Here is a 15296-nt window from a genome sequence, read left to right as displayed (position 1 = left end):
CTGTGTGTTATTATGTTATAATTAAGTCTATGATTTGATATAGCATTCTGACTGAGCGATGGTAGGCAGCAGCAGGCTCGTAAGCATTCATTCAAACAGCACCTTTGTGCGTTTTGCCAGCAGCTCTTCGCAGTGCTTCAAGCATTGCGCTGTTTATGACTTCAAGCCTATCAACTCCCAAGATTAGGCTAGTGTAACTCATGTGAAATGGCTAGCTAGTTAGCAGGTGCGCGCTAATAGAGTTTCAAAGTCACTCGCTCTGAGACTTGGGAGTGGTTGTTCCCCTTGCTCTACATGGGTAACGCTGCTTCGAGGGTGGCTGTTGTTGATGTGTTCCTGGTTCGAGCCCAGGTAGGAGCGAGGAGAGGGACGGAAGCTATACTGTTACACTGGCAATACTAAAGTGCCTGTAAGAACATCCAATAGTCAAAGGTATATGAAATACAAATCGTAGAGAGAGAAATAGTCCTATAATTCCTATAATAACTACACCCTAAAACTTCTTACCTGGGAATATTGAAGCCTAATGTTAAAAGGAACCACCAGCTTTCATATGTTCTCATGTTCTGAGCAAGGAACTTAAACGTTAGCTTTCTTACATGGCACATATTGCACTTTTACTTTCTTCTCCAACACTTTGTTTTTGCATTATTTAAACCAAATTGAACATGTTTCATTATTTATTTGAGGCTAAATTGATAGTATTGATGTATTATATTAAGTTAAAATAAGTGTTCATTCAGTATTGTTGTAATTGTCATTATTGCAAATAAATAATAATAATAATAATAATAATAATAACGGCTGATTAAACGGTATCGGCTTTTTTTTGTCCTCCAATAATCGTTATCGGCGTTGAAAAATCATAATCGGTCGACCTCTATACTTGAGTAAAAGTAAAGATACCTTAATAGAAAATGACTCAAGTAAAAGTAAGTCACCTAGTAAAATACTATTTGAGTAAAAGTCTAAAAGCATTTGGTTTTAAATGTTAAGTTTCAAAAGTAAAAATCATTTAAAATGTCTTATATTAAGCAAACCAGACAATTTCTTTAAATTACGGATAGCCAGGGGCACAGTTCAACACTCAGACTTAATTTCCAAATGTTTAGTGAGTCTGCCAGATCAGAGGCAGTAGAGATGACAAGGGATGTTCTCTTGATAAGTGTGTGAATTAGACCATTTTCCTGTCCTAATTAGCATTCAAAATGTAATGAGTACTTTTGGGTGTCAGGGAAAATGTAAGGAGTAAAAAGTACATCATTGTCTTTAGGAATGTAGTGGAGTAAAAGTTGTCAAAAATATAAAAAGTACAGATAATCCGAAAAACGACTTAAGTAGTACTTTAAAGTATTTTTAATTAAGTACTTTACACCACTAAGAAGAAGTAGCCAGATCCCAAGGGTTCAACATTTTTGGCTGAAGAGCTCAATTTTGGTTGGGGGGGGTCAATACAGTTACATTTAGTGTTGTCAAGATACCAACATGATTATATACTAAAGTTGATGTCGTTTTCTTTACTGCCTATGGTAAATGTTTATCTTTTTTCTTCTTTCTTTTAAACCGTTAGGCACCAAACAGAACGTAAGAAGCACCAGAAAGATAGATTTCTGATATAGTTTAGGCTTACATTAGGCCTATATGAATCCTACCTTTAAAAGAACATCAGAAGACACTTTTCCTTTCTTCCAGTGCCAATCAAATTTGCCTAGTCTTACTGTCAAGTTACTAGATTGTTAGCTAGCTAGGTAACAAACTAGGTCGCTCAGTGATGTTATCAAACCATAATTATCGGCCCGGGATTAGTTTAAAAATGGCCAGCGACATGGTTTGTGAAATTATTTCAAATCCACAGGAAGAAAAAAAGGTAGCTTGTATAGTTCAGATTTTTTTAACCATTTGAGGTAGAGACAAACCGTTTTTTCTTTGCTTTAAAGGTGCATGCATGCCTGCCTGTCGTGAAGCCGTCTTTCCTCTCGGGCACTGCTGCGTGACAGTGAACTTGCAAAGCCTACTGGCCTGTGCACTGGTTATACCAGGGATGAAATTATATTAAGGCTAACCCCATTTAGTCGACTGTTTGGTCAAAAGGCTGTTGGTCGACCGAGATTTATTTAGTCGAGCAGTAGCAAAACAAAATAATGATGGTGTACAAGACAACTGTCTAAAACGTGTCTGTCAGAGTGGACTAATCCATTGTGGAGGCTGTGGGGGTGGCACAGTCCATCAGTCTAAGACATGAAGTTGTATACAGTTATATTATGTAGGAACAATAGTGCAACACCAATAAAAACAATATTATATAACAGATGCGCTTTCTCCCGTGTTGGATAGTGGTCGCTGCCCTGAAACACATCAGTGCGCTGTTGAATTGATGCCTTTTCCTAGACCATGTTGCTATGTGCATAATAGCAAAGTTTACCAGCATATTGGTGTTGTGAACAATGCGATGGAGGCAGCAGCAGTTTGAATTTGAAAACAGCCCTTGCCTTAATTGTCTAAGAAAAGTGAGGACAGAGGAAACCAACTTAATTAGGTCTATAATCAATAGCCTAACTGTTAAATGTGCCTGGCTTTATAAACACTCATATATATCTACCGAAATAAGAAAGCTCCTGTTGCCTGTTTGACTGTTTAATAAGCCTACTGATTCCGTGAGCGCCAAGCCTCACGCAACCACATGTCAGATAAACAATTCAACAAATTTGTCACTTGTAATAAAGGCTTTACACTTAATTTGGTATTATTTAGAGTTTATTTACAGTTTTCCAAATAATAACCCTTCTTTTTCTAGATCTCCCTATTATTATTATTACTATGATCATCATCACTATAATAAGTAATGTCATTATCATTAGTGGGCTTAGTATAGCAGCCTTGTATATGAGACTCGAAATTAAGCTCAGGCGCATCCTGTTTCCAATGATCATCCTTGAGATGTTCCTACACCTTGATTGGGGTAAATTCAGGCCTTTATGGTAGAGTGGCCAAACGGAAGCCACTCCTCAGTAAAAGGCACATAAGAGCCCACTTGGAGTTTGCCAAAAAGCACCTAAAGGACTCACAGACCATGAGAAGCAAGATTCTCTGGTCTGATGAAACCAAAATGTAACCCTTTGGCCTTAATGCCAAGCATCACGTCTGGAGGAAGCCAGGCACCGCTCATCACCTGGCCAATACCATCCCTACGGTGAAGCATGGTGGTGGCAGCATCATGCTGTGGGGATGTTTTTCAGCAGCAGGGACTGGGAGACTAGTCAGGATCAAGTCATGAAAGATGAATGTAACAAAGTACAGAGATATCCTTGATGAAAACCTGCTCCAGAGCGCTCAGGACCTCAGACTGGGGGGCGAAGGTTCACAACGCAAGCGTGGCTTCTGGTCAAGTCTCTGAATGTCCTTGAGTGACCCAGCCAGAGCTGCAAATTCACAATCATCATGGTCTCTCCCTCCACCACGTAAAGAAATAAGACCGCAACCAACCACAGCGCACACAAGTTGTACCAGGAGGCGGGACAGACAGCAGACTATGTTTCCCGGTCATCACTCATTTTGTGACTGATAGGACCCTGTCCTATCAATAGATCACTAGAAGATGCATATTGTTCATTCCTCTCCTCAACGACTCCTTTTAGTTTCATATTCCACCACCCTCCTCGCATGTCGCCGGCTAGAGTGCTCTTATGTATAAAAAAATATATAGATTTTACAATCACACAGGTGCTCAGATGTACACACAGTCAGGAGGACAAAGGGATTGTGCTAGGCACATATCCTTTTTCCTAACTGTGTATTGTACTGCTGGAACCAAGACAGAGCCAGGAACCAACCTCTCCATGACACGCACGCTCCTTATCCACTTATTGGAAGCACAATTTAGCTTTAGGACACTAACGAGATGTTTGCATGTGCGGTGAACTCGGCTAATAGAGTTATGTACTGGGGGACAAGGTATATATCTGAGCAGCCTACAGAGAGAGTCCCTCTCTCGCTCTCCGGCCAACGACTTGGCTTTCACCTTTCTATTTATCCCTATTCAGAGCAGATAAAGGAGTAGACAATGAGAGGATGGTGAGGAGACAAAGAGAGGATGCTACAACAATTATTGACACTAGCTTTAAAATTGTGTGAAACAGACAAAACCAATGATAAGGTGCCACCAGCATCTATTTAGACACACCTTTCTTCCTCTCCCCCCCTCACCCCCGTCATCTGTGTTCTATCAGGGAAAAGCCATTTCCCCTGCACCTCCCATCCTCCCTACTTTACCGTCAGTGTCACAGACACTACCCCCCCCCCGTCCCCCCCGTCCCGTCCTCCAGCTCATCACCTCATCTCTGAAGCAACAGCTTCTTCTCTCCGTCTCACCCATCCCATCTTCCCTCCACCATCCCCCCTCTCCTCTGGTGCTGGTCACTGGCTAAGCTTGGACGGTATTCAGAATGTCATACCTTCATACTAACCTTGAAACATGTGGTAATACCGGCACAGAACAAAAAGGGCCGCTATTTTCCATCCCCACTGAGCATCTGAGATCCGAAGGTTAGCAATTCTAACAAGTAAAAGTTAGGTCTCTCACCTAAACAGTATTTGCATGACAAGACATCCCAGCTCATAGTTATACAAGTAACTCAAAATGCTGCTCACAGTTTCCTGCACAAACAAAACAAATATTACACAGCTAGGCTCTTGATCCAGGAGGGGGATCCTCTCCTGTTACCAAGCGAAGCTTGATTTTGCAAGAATCTAAGCACTTAGCTAGATTAGGGCTGAGCGATATGGACTACATATCATATCACGGTATAAAAATAAGTTCTACATTTGCTTAATGAGTAGTGCGTGACCCTAGGGTGGCAACACATACATCCCAAGTGATTTCAATGGGTCTTTCTCCATTCTGATTGAAGTTTAATTAAACAGTATAAAACAAACAAAAATAATTTCCAGCAATTTCTGCACTCATTTGAGATCATTTCCACACTGCCACATAGGACTGCACGATATAGGACTGCACGATATAGGAAACCAATCTAGTCATTTTTTTTTTTTTACCCAATGTGACCGACCGATCGGCTCAAAAATCGGTCTTAAGTAGCAAAATTTGAAATTGTGTTTTTTGTACATTGGATAAAAGTAGAGGTTCAGAGATACAAAATGGTATAGCATACACTACTACAGTTGAGGAACAATGGGAAAATCATTTTGCTTAGAAAGTTGATAAACTCACTTTTGAGAAAATGGCCTTTGAATGTTTTGGTACTACTATTGGAGAGCCCTTCTTTGTCTACACCCATTCAGCATCGTTCACACCCTCTTAAGCTTTAGCCCCAACCATCTCTTTAAGGGTTGATCCGAAATGTACTAACAGCAGTCAAGCACCCAAGCTAACTTGCTAGCTACTTCCAGACATCTAAGTGAGAGAGAACAGCTCACTGATTATTACTCATCCTAGCAGAGCTGTTTAGGCTGTTATGTTAACCAGAGCGTTGGTGACTGCAACTGTGCTGTCAGATCGTCTGTTCGTAAATTCAGAGCGTTTCGCATTCAGAGCGCACAGCGGACGCTCTGGCCGATGAGTTTACTGACACTGGCCATATTCAACAGGTGTTGAGCGTTCATAAATTCATCAGTTATTCTGAGCTCTCTGGCACACAGACGAGAGTGCTCTAAAAATCGGAGGAGACGGCCAGACTGAATTTACGAACGCACCCGAAATGGTTCCTTGCATAGTAGTCTTTTGTTAAGACATGTAGCTAGCTAGATAAACAATGAACCATAATCACAACTCATGACGTTACTACCCTGCATAAATCTGCAGGTAGCTAACCAACTAGGTTTAATGTTAGCTAACTAGCCAAGTAAATGGCTCTTTGTCAAAAATAGAAACATGTAATATCTGATAATGTAGCTAGCCTGACTATCTTACCCGTACACATCATTCATGGTTGCCCTTAGTTTGAAGATGTAATCCGAAAGCTATCATACTCGAATTCCACTGATTTCAAAACTCAGTCCTCCAGAAAGTGGAAAGCAACACTTATGCAGTTTTAATACACAATAACTTTTAAAAAAAAGCTACATTAGACAGGATTACCTAGACATACTGACCAGCTCAAATAGACAGAAGCATGCTATATGGCAGACCAATCCAAACTCATATGTCCAGCCCACTCACTATCTCAGCCAACCATGGCTAGCGGGAAGGTTGCTGTCTTTTTCTGTGGCTAACCCAACTAGGCTCGTAATTTAACAATTGTATTCGTATTTACAGATGGCATACACGTTTGTTATTAACCTGTTAGGGCTAGGGGGCAGCATTTGCACGTCTGGATAAAAAAAATGTACCCGATTTAATCTGGTTACTAATCCTACCCAGTAACTAGAATATGCATATACTTATTATATATGGATAGAAAACACTCTAAAGTTTCTAAAACTGTTTGAATGGTGTCTGTGAGTATAACAGAACTCATTTGGCAGGCAAAACCCTGAGACATTTTCTGACAGGAAGTGGATACCTGATGTGTTGTATTGACTTTAAACCTATCCCATTGAAAAACACAGGGGCTGAGGAATATTTTGGCACTTCCTATTGCTTCCACTAGATGTCACAAGCCTTTACAAAGTGTTTTGAGTCTTCTGGAGGGAGATCTGACCGAACAAGAGCCATGGAACGATGATGTCCCATTAGACACCTGGCGCGCGAGTTCATGTTGGGTACCCTCGTTCCAATACGTTATAAAAGAGTATGCATTCGTCCACCTTGAATATTATTCATGTTCTGGTTAAAAAAGGCCCTAATGATTTATGCTATACAACGTTTGACATGTTTGAACGAACGTAAATATATATTTTTCCCCTCGTTCATGACGAGAAGTCCGGCTGGCTTAGATCATGTGCTAACAAGACGGAGATTTTTGGACATAAATGATGAGCTTTTTTGAACAAAACTACATTCGTTATGGACCAGATGTCACTTCCACCTGGAAGTGACATCTGATGAAGAGAATCAAAGGTAATGGATTATTTACATAGTATTTTCGATTTTAGATCTCCCCAACATGACGTCTAGTCTGTATCGCAACGCGTATTTTTCTGGGCGCAGTGCTCAGATTATTGCAAAGTGTGATTTCCCAGTAAGGTTATTTTTAAATCTGGCAAGTTGATTGCGTTCAAGAGATGTAAATCTATAATTCTTTAAATGACAATATAATATTTTACCAATGTTTTCTAATTTTAATTATTTAATTTGTGACGCTGACTTGACTGCCGGTTATTGGAGGGAAACGATTTCCTCAACATCAATGCCATAGTAAAACGCTGTTTTTGGATATAAATATGAACTTGATAGAACTAAAAATGCATGCATTGTCTAACATAATGTCCTAGGAGTGTCATCTGATGGAGATTGTAAAAGGTTAGTGCATCATTTTAGCTGGTTTTATGGTTTTGGTGACCCTGTCTTTGACTTGACAAAACATTACACACAACTCTTGTAAATGTACTGTCCTAACATACTCTAAATTTATGCTTTCGCCGTAAAACCTTTTTGAAATCGTAAAACGTGGTTAGATTAAGGAGATGTTTATCTTTCAAAGGGTGTAAAATAGTTGTATGTTTGAAAAATTTGAATTTTGACATTTATTTGGATTCAAATTTGCCGCTCTTGAAATGCACCTGCTGTTGATGGAGTGCACCACGGGTGGCACGCTAGCGTCCCACCTAGCCCATAGAGGTTAAAGCACGTGAAAGTTCACACGTTCGAAAAGGCATTTCTCCTCAAAAAACGCGTTTCGATAAAAACATTTTTTACGTTCAAACGGCTCTCCTGTGAAATCGTGACCCGCGACATACGCCTAGTTTCGTGAAAAGGGGCACCATTGTTGCAATTGCAATTTGACTTCTGATTTAGCTCAAAATACTTGGATTAATAGAAATAGAATGATTATTCTAATTCATAGTTAGAATATAACAGTGGGCACTTTGAATACAGTGTTGTTTGACATGACAATGGAAGAAAATGCCAGGGAGGAGTTATTATAACAGGGTAGGAACCAGTGTTGTGTTTCCTGTGGGACACTATAATCTTTGGCTACATTGAATGTTCTCTCTTAGCTACATCATGTAGCTAACATTTTCATAATTTGCGTATTCCTCTTTGATTTAGAAGATACTGTTGCACAAACATGCTGATTTAGCGCTACACCATCACTGGTAGCCAGCTAACTAGCGATTAGCATTAGAGGTAACAAGATTTAGGACCAACTTGTAAAGAATAGACTCTGTTTGCAGATATAAGAAACAAACAGTGTAATTACAGAACACTAGTGGATTTATATTAAGAAGCAAAGTGAAAACAGGATCATTGTCATCAACATTGTTGCATGTGCTGCATTGACCATGCAGACTGAACGCAAGTGTCTTGTGGTCAGGGAACAACAAATGCGCTCCTTAAGTGACAGGGCTAGGTCTATGTGGAAAGCTGCATGGCGGCATGGAGAGAGAGAGAGCGATGACTGAAGTAGCATAATAAACTATAAAAATGGACTTTGCACACGGTGTATTACATTTAACAAACCAAACATTAAAATACCGTTATAGAAGGTAAAGTAAAAACCCAAACTGGTCAATGCAACAATACCGGTATATCGTAAAATGCGGTATACTGCCCCCAGCCCTAAGCTCGATAGCTAACTAGCTACTAAATTAGCAAACCAAATGCACAACAGCAGAGCATTGAGCCGAGTGGCGCAGCGGTCTAAGGCACTGCATCTCAGTGCAAGAGGCGTCACTGCAGTCCCTGGTTTGAATCCAGGCTGCATCACATCCGGCTGTGATTGGGAGTCCCATAGGGCGGCACACAATTGGCCCAGCGTCGTCCGGGTTTGGCCGGGGTAGGCCGTCATTGTAAATAAGAAACATCGCAACTGACTTGCCTAGTTAAATAAAGGTTAAATAAAAATAAAATAGCACACTTTAGACCGTTAACGTAATAGTTGTAAAATATCTAGCTGGCAAACATTTAGTTGTGAATTCCATACTGTAACTAGATCACCTGGCGTGTGCTGCACAACAGTGAGTGACTCAAGTCTCCAGTCCCTCGTTGTTGTACGCTTTTAAACAATCACCACGTGACGGGACAACTAGAAAGCTTCATTAGGACAAATTGTGTGACAGGTAAAATGAAGAACAATCTTTTCTTTTCATCTAACATATTGCACAAGTTGACAGGTATTTACTTAAAAAGTAGTTAGAAATATTCAATTTTTTATTTAAATACCCCGATAGACAGTATAATGCCAAAGCCTATCCCTGGCCACCCAGCAACATGGAGATTCATTACAGAAACCTGTCAGCCACAGCCTGCTAACACACACACACACACACACACACGTTAGCGCAGAATTCTGCATTTCTCACGCAGAAAAAAAAGATTAAGTGCATAACAAATATCTTACCGCTTTTTGTAAACGCAGATCTAAGATGCCTCATTGTCATTTCTGCTCGGCATGAGACTAACTTTGTGCTTCAGTTGCACTTCTTTACTCAGATGAGAATTCACAAACGGGCATTCTATCAGCAGACAGCGCTCTGACGGTGTAGCTACATTTCTCCTGTACTTTTCTCAGTGGAACCAATTCTTCTCTGGTAACAAGATTAACTCCCAGCAAAAAAAATGGAAATTGCTACATTCTTTCTATGATAAACATTAGAAATATGATGGCCATGCATCATTTTTGCAAGAAATACCTCGTGTTTTCATTGTAAGCTCATTTACTTGTGTGGCTGCTAGCCAAATAGTGTTTGGGTTTTCCCCTCATCAATCTACACACAATGCCGAATAAGGAAAAAGCAAAAACTGGTTTTTAGAAATGAAAAATAAAATGAAAAAAATCTAATTTACATAAGTATCCAGACCCTTTACTCAGTACTTTGAGTTCAATCCAAAGAGTTCAATATTGGTTTCATCAGACCTGAGAATCTTGTTTCTCATGGTCTGAGAGTCCTTTGGGTGCCTTTTGGCAAACTCCAAGTTGGTCTGTCATGTGCCATTTACTGAGGAGTGGCTTCCGTATGGCCATTCTACCATAAAGGCCTAATTGGTGGAGTGCTGCAGAGATGGTTATCCTTCTGGAAGGTTCTCACATCTCCACAGAGGAACTCTGGAGCTCTGTCGGAGTGACCATCAGGTTTCTTGGTCACCTCCCTGACCAAGCTCGAGGAAGAGTCTTGGTGGTTCCAAACTTCTTCCATTTAAGAATGATGGAGACCACTGTGTTCTTGGGGACCTTCAATGCTGCAGACATTTTTTGGTAGCCTCCCAAGACCTGTGCCTCGACACAATCCTGTCCCGGAGCTCTACAGACAATTCCTTCAACCTCATTGCTTGGAATTTGCTCTGACATGCACCGTCAACTGCGGGACCTTATATGGACACGTGTGTGCCTTTCAAAATCATGTCCAATCAATTGAATTTACCCCAGGTGGACTCCAATCAAGTTGTAGAAACATCTCAAAGATGATCAATGGAAACAGGATGCACATGAGCTCAATTCCGAGTCTCATAGCAAAGGGTCTGAATACTTATGTAAATAAGGCATCTGTTTTTATTTTTAATACATTTGACAAAATTTATAGAAACCTGTTTTCACTTTGTCATTATGGGGTATTGTGTGTAGATTGATGAGGATTTTTTTGTTTTTATCCATTTTAGAGTAAAGCTGTAACGTAACCAAATGTGGAAAAAGTCGAGGGGTCTGAATACTTTCCAAATGCACTAACAGCAAAAAACATGCAGGTGAAATGGTGCAAAAAGCATATTTTTTTATGGTCTGCTTTTTGAAAATGCAGATTTCTCAACTCTAACGTGACCCTTGCGCACGCACGAACACCTTAGATGACAGATGGAGAGAGTTGGCTGGTGGCTATAATGACCTCCAGTATCAGAATAGTCTGCATATCTCTCTCCCCCTCGGCCACTCTCTGACAACTCTTAGCCCAGCCGGCTAGTCATTAGCTGAGACTTTTACTGCACAGAAGTTAGCCAGTAATGGACTGGAACACACACACACATTTTATCTTTCTCATTAGGACAGAGTTTAGACACAGGCAGAGGGACACAGACAGGTGGCTGGTGGTATAATATTGTGTGAAAATCACAGTAGCAGGTCGGTGTACACTTAAAATGACAGAAATAATCACACAAAAATAAGAACTGAGTGAAGGAGGGAGATAATGGTACAATTCCAAGTACAACACATTTGTCATCCCTGGATTAATGGTACGTTTTCCAAGCCATTATCTTTTGCCAGCCCCGCGGTGTCCTAATCTACACAGGAAGCCTGTCCGACGCTAGTGCAGCTGTAAGCAAGCGAGTCGGACCTGCCAGCTACTGTTAATCATGCCTATCAAACCGGGTGTTCCCTGTGGCGGAATATACGGTCGGACCACACACACACAAGCCTCTGTGCATTCATTAAAACCGCTTTTAGATTTTCAAAATAGGCTACTGATGATGAATCCTACCACTTGTCAGTCAGTTAAAGATGAAGAGGAATGGATAGTGTGTGTGTGTGTGTGACGTTAGGAAGATGTAATACTACATAGGCTACTAGAAATGACAGAGAAATGACATTTCATTGATTTAAAACATTGTGATGGTTTCCCATGTCTCATTCACTGACAAAGACCACACTGAAACACCTCATGTCAGAAATAAATGCATTTCAAACACTATGAAGAGTGCCTTGCTTCTCCTTCTGATTCCCATTATAGACCTCTAAACCAAAGACCACATAGTTTCAAATCTACTGTTGTTTTGATATTCTGCAGTATATTCACAAAACACTCCACCCTTCTCTTCTAGCCTACATTCGGTCACAACAACCTTATTAAGACTCAAGAGTGGTTTGGATGATGTAGTGTCTCACACAGACGGGTGAGAGGAGGACAGAGGATGGATGTATTGTCCTGACAGTCAACTACACAGAGAGACAACAATGGTCCCGTGTGGCTCAGTTGGTAGAGCATGGTGTTTGCAACACCAAGTTTGTGGGTTCGATTCCCACAGGGGACCAGTACGGAAAAAAATGTATGAAATGTATGCATTCACTACTGTAAGTCGCTCTGGATAAGAGCGTCTGCTAAATGACTAAAATGTAAATTAAGCCCTCCAGTCACATTGGTTTAGATTAGTCAGGGTAATAGCAAGCAAGGACAGAACGCAGACTTGCTAATTGTGGAATTTTCAGCTGCAGGGACAAAATACAACGCGTTTGTGGCACCACTGTTAAGTAGCTTTCTATCTAGTAGCTGTTAATTCACGTCATGATACAGTATGTTGTAGCTAGACCCGCCACCATCATAACTAACGTTACCCCATAGAAAATACATTACAGAGACCCACATAGGCTACACACACATTTGATATTGTGATTATTAGTGTGATTTTCCATGCTTGATTGGAGAATGTGTCCATACACTAAGATTCTTACCTTCTCCACGTTTTCCACTGTGAAGTCGAGGGCGTCTGGCGTGGTTGCTATTCTCCCCGATGTCTCCATGTTAGCCCAACCGGCCGGTCTGTCAATAAATGACAGAGCCGCTTCTTTAGCTAGCTGTCTGTCTGCTTGTTTGTCTCTCAAGCTAGCTACAGAATGCGGTACTAGTCAATTGTCCACGATTTGGATGGCTGGCTATTCTGTGTTAGCTTCCGTAGCAAAACCCTGTTAGCAAGCTGACTGACCGGCCTCAGTGAGCCCCGATTCTTCTGTATGTCTGGGGTCACAATTTATGGCTTGATGACATTAGCTAGTTAGCATCTCGCTACCCGATTGGAAATATATCTGTAAAAACAACCTAGCTAGCTAAACCTGTCCTTAGCTGACGATATAAGTCATTAACATCCAAACATGCGTTGGCATAAGAAATTGGTGGTAGCTATTTGTTACTAAATATCCAGTATATAGTCGCTGTGTCTTTGCTGCGACGCTGATGTAAATTATATTCTTCTTCTTCTATAGTTATGGCGGTCCGCAAAAAAATGTGAAAGGTGCATGCCGCCACCTACTGTGCAATCCATTATACGTGGTGATGGTTTAAAAAAAATCTTTGGTGATTCAAAATTGGGGAAAAGGAAAAATTACCCTGGCAACTACTAGCCCTCATTAAAAAACACTACCCCCATTCCACTATTTAATCCAACACCAGGCCAACGGCCTGGGAGGACAGAATACTACCACTCAACAGTCTTTGGAACTCTTCTGCAGTAAAACCTCAAAATCCCAAGTACCTCTCTGCCACTGCCACCACAACCTCTATTTTCTGTGACTTATGTTCCATTTCAGGAGTACAGTTGACAACCATTGCTATGAATGCGAAGCAACCCACCTTACTGAGTCACATATTATTCCTATCATTCTCTATTGGCCCACGTGCCTACTCACAGGGATCCTCTCAGGATCCCTCACCCTCTAACGATCTTCCTCTACTACTCTCTTCACTGTCTCAGCATACGACACCTTCTGTACTACTCTGACTCTGGCAACCTCAACCTGCCTTTCTCTCACCTGAGACCTCTGATCTCCAGCACCATGGGCACTTCCACAGCTAACACACCAGTAGCTGTGCGTGGGTAAAATCACTGGGGAAAACAAGCCAGGGGGGGAAAGGCCATATTACAACCTATGTGTTGTGATAATTGCATTGTTTGTTCCTTAACCTGTTAGTTCATATGCCTTGCCACCGTGATATATAGGCTTAAGGCTGAGACAATAAGAAGACACAATGGCAGCATAAATTCAACCACACCTTTGTTTCATCACAAAACCGGAGAGCAACATCTGTCCGGTGGAGTCCACAAAGCATATTGCATGTAACAAACAGTTACTTGACCTACAGAATAGTCAATCAAGTTAATGTTTCCGACATTTTCGGACTACTAAACAACTATTGATTTAGAGCACCGAGGGTTACCACAAGTTGCAAAAACAACAGGAGCTGACTCCACTATTCCAGCAGCATTTCAACTTCAATATTTCATCATCATCAAATCACCTATGCTTAGTCTAATACAGTGACAACTAAAAGGTTCCTAAAACAATTTAGTCCAATCCATGTAAGTTAAATATCATGTGACTGTCCATGGTACTAATTTCTGTGTGTGTGTGTGCGTAAGTAGAAAAAACATGTTGACTCACCCTACTTGTAGAGAAATGCCAATGCCATCCTCCGCTCTTTCATGTTGCCGAAACGGTCTATGACTCTGTCATACAAAACACGCTTTTATTTTTTGTTGTCCTAGGCTACCTGGCTAAAATGCTTACTCGCTAGCCTAACTTCCTTTCATGGGCAAGGATTAGCCAGCTAGTTAACATTAGCCTTCTACATCTAGCTACATATTGAACTTCCATCCTCTCAGGCCAGGGGCACAATGTATGAATTTATGGTTGGATCAGAATCGCCGTTATAATCATTGGCCAGTACAGAGAATTAAGTTAAACCACATGTCCAAAGCCCTATCTCCATCCATGGCTAATTTAGGAAAGGAACCATTTTTGCTAGCTAGCTAGCCACCGGAGGACAAAAACACAACGTACTGTTGCAAGTTACAATAGTAGAATACCGAAGGTACAATTTGAAAATGTTATTGTGCATCAGCAATTAGCCAATGTCAGCTAACATTTAGATTGCTAAGTTATTTTAGCGACCAGCTATCTAAACTTGTTATCATGGTCGAATTACTGGCCGGGGGTCCCCATTGATTTTATTAGTCAGTCCCACTCAGATATATTAAAAACTGCAAACATGTCTCCCCTTTCCCTTCCCTTTCACCCTATGGCAAAATGTGTAGAATTAAAGAAAATGTGCTGTAAAACATAAAAAAATAAATCTGGGTGCCCATACCGGCAGGCAACTGTGACCCTTCATGATGAGTTCAATTTTTTTTGTGGCCCCCTCCACAAAAGTAGTGCATTGGGCCTTTAATAGCCCTGTCGGCTGATATAGCCATCTGCTATATCATTTTTTCCCATAGGGATGGCTGAACGAACCAGAGGTAACTTATTTCTGGCAATTCAACCTATACGACGTTGCTTGCGATTCGCAAGCCGAGAGGTTGATTGGGTTCTTAGTCTATTTGTTCTCGTCGCTTTGTAGACTGGTTTACAGTGCAACGTTGTCTCTTTGGGGCTGTTTGAAAACATTGCATACATTGTTATTACAGTAAAACGCCCTGTTATGTCATCGCAACAATTATGGATATACTGACAAGATTACATGTCTCTCCGCCCTAACAA

General features: G+C 41.0%; 1 protein-coding gene across 2 annotated transcripts in view; it reads right to left on the bottom strand.

Annotated features, from left to right (window-relative positions):
• The window catches only part of LOC106584288 (importin-13), a 51305-nt gene extending 37826 nt beyond the window's left edge, over nt 1–13479 (bottom strand). Inside the window, exon 1 of one of the 2 annotated variants that reach the window (XR_006761477.1) lies at nt 12495–13479. Coding sequence is in view for 1 of the 2 variants with exons in the window: in XM_014169361.2 (XP_014024836.1) it covers nt 12495–12563 (69 nt within the window). In the remaining variant the exon portion in view is untranslated. The remainder of the gene's footprint in view (nt 1–12494) is intronic. The other variant, XM_014169361.2, reaches the window with a different exon arrangement.
• Nucleotides 13480–15296: the final 1817 nt, after the last annotated feature.

The sequence above is a fragment of the Salmo salar genome, chromosome ssa23 (genome assembly GCF_905237065.1).
Source record: "Salmo salar chromosome ssa23, Ssal_v3.1, whole genome shotgun sequence".
In the NCBI taxonomy this organism is placed as follows: Eukaryota; Metazoa; Chordata; class Actinopteri; order Salmoniformes; family Salmonidae; genus Salmo; species Salmo salar.
The sequence above is the reverse complement of the archived record's forward strand: the minus strand, read 5'-3'. Positions and strand labels throughout refer to the sequence as shown.